Source organism: Egretta garzetta, unplaced genomic scaffold, assembly GCF_000687185.1.
Source record: "Egretta garzetta isolate BGI_Z169 unplaced genomic scaffold, ASM68718v1 scaffold343, whole genome shotgun sequence".
In the NCBI taxonomy this organism is placed as follows: Eukaryota; Metazoa; Chordata; class Aves; order Pelecaniformes; family Ardeidae; genus Egretta; species Egretta garzetta.
Window position 1 is genome coordinate 754,095 of NW_009259038.1, and position 2,069 is coordinate 756,163.

General features: G+C 42.2%; 1 protein-coding gene across 1 annotated transcript in view; it reads right to left on the reverse strand.

The window, feature by feature from the left end:
* Positions 1-148, reverse strand: part of SETD1B (SET domain containing 1B, histone lysine methyltransferase) — a 54,979-nt gene extending 54,831 nt beyond the window's left edge. Inside the window, 1 exon segment of the mRNA XM_035890471.1 lies at positions 100-148. Within this exon segment, the coding sequence (XP_035746364.1) occupies positions 100-148 (49 nt within the window).
* Positions 149-2,069: the final 1,921 nt, after the last annotated feature.

The window sequence follows — 2,069 nt, forward strand, 5'->3', positions numbered from 1 at the left end:
GGCCGACAGAGCCGGCAGCCATTTTTCTGCAGTGGAGCGAAATGGCCAACTGGGCTTTTCCTTTGTTCCAAAAGGGGGATCCGCCATGTGAATCCACACCGTCCACTTGCGGGGGAGCGCTCGGGGTGGTGTTAATGTCTGGCACCATGCTAGAGGACTCACTGAAGAAGGAAGATTTAAAACTTAAAAAAAAAAAAAAAAACAAACCCCAAACTTTAAAAAAAAAAAAAATGGGGGTTTTTTTTTTTTTTTGCGGATTTTTTTTTTTTTTCCCCCTTATGATTCGGGATCCATCTTTGTCTTGTGTAACTAGGTCATGGCACACCCTATGTCAGCAGTTAACAATTTCGAATGCCAAAAAAACCCAGTAAATACATTATTTTTAATTTTTTTTTTGTTGCTTTGGGGGTTTTTAAGCTTTGTAGTGCTCTCTTGATGACCAACAATACATTTCAGAGAGTATTTCCTGTATTAAACACTTGATTCCTGGCCATTTTTATTAACTCCTTTGGTGCTTATAAGGTAACGTTTTAAATATAGGCATAGGAATAGTGAATTCTGGCAAAAAAAAAGGCAATTTTACTATGATAAGCTTTTTTTTTTTCTTTGTTTCCTCTTACGTTGTAAGTACCCAATCCATTCTGTCCTTGCTAAGTGTAGTTTTCATGTTAATGTTACTGAAGTGGTCCTTATTGCTAAGCCTTCATTTGCATGTCTTATGTCTCTGTCTGTTTATCTAAACCAATTTATGCTTTTTGAAATATTTTACTTCTAAAGCAAAATAGCTGGCTAAGAGATGCTTAAAAGTTGTTTACAACCAGTAAATGTTAACCAGGTGTTTTCACACTAACATGTGCAGCCTTAAAACTATTTAGGAGAACATTTTCAGTGTCTGCGTGCTCTGTGGAAAAACACTGAATGTCCTTTTTATGTACAGAGTAAATCTGCCACAGGAAGGTAGATTTAAGCCTCGAGTAGGAGTCCTCGCTGCGTACGGTCAGTCAGCATAGCTGGACAACTTTCTCTATAGCTTTTTTTTTTTGCCTTTTTTTTTTTTTTTCCTCTGATGCTAGACCACTGCCATACAAAGATCCGTAACTATCTTAACAAGATCCGCTTTGACTTGCAAACTTACACGAGAGAAGTGGTGATCCCAGATCATATGTATTTATAGCCGTTATTTTAAAAAAGCGTTAACAACTTCACCTTCAGAGCTGCATTCAACTATGGTGCGCGGGTAAGTAAACCCTTTTGCCCTTGCAGAGAAACATATAGACCAGGCCTGTGCGGCTAACGTTATTGTCCTGGGCGGAAAGATCCTAATGGTCGTCTTTAGGAGCGGTGGCGATCTCCTTCTCCTCAGATACATCTAACAGCGTCTCTGAAACGTCTATTTTTCAGGGAGGGATTTCTTTTTCTGCACAAAGCGCTTGGTCGTCCGCAGCCCTGGTGTGTTTTTTTGGGTTTGGTTTTTTTTTTTTTTTTTGCGGAGAGACGCCGTGAATCCATTGCAGGCGTTAACGTGGCTGTTAAATTGAACGCACAAAAAAAAAAAAAATCATCTGCCTGCAAACAGTCAGATGTTACTGAGGTTGATTTTTAAAAAGGCGAAAAGGCGGTGGTGGTGGTGGTAGGGATCCCTTACATGTTTTATCCGTCTAATTAGAGAAGCTCGACAGGAAAAAAAAAAAGCAACAAAATGGGGGGGGTGTTTTTCAAGACGGTGAGTCTTAATGGCGGATGTCTCACTAAAAAGCACTGTAAAATCCTTCATACCGAGAGGCAGTGACTTGGAGAGAGGGGGGAAAAAGGAGGTCTGGAAGTAAATCCAAAATGAGGGAGTTTCCTTCCAAGTGAGGGACCCTTTGCAGCCTGAGTTTTACAGTTGGAGAGCAGTGACGCAGTTGATATTCACAGCAGTTGTGCTTTAGTGCCGCCACCCAGCCCATGAAATGGCCTCCCCGCCGAAGTCTGGTGGTTTTATTATGTGAAAGCCTGCGGAAGCACCGTGTCCCGGGCGCCGGGAGGGGCGGCTGGCGGCGGGCAGGGCGCTCCCGGTCGCGCTCCAT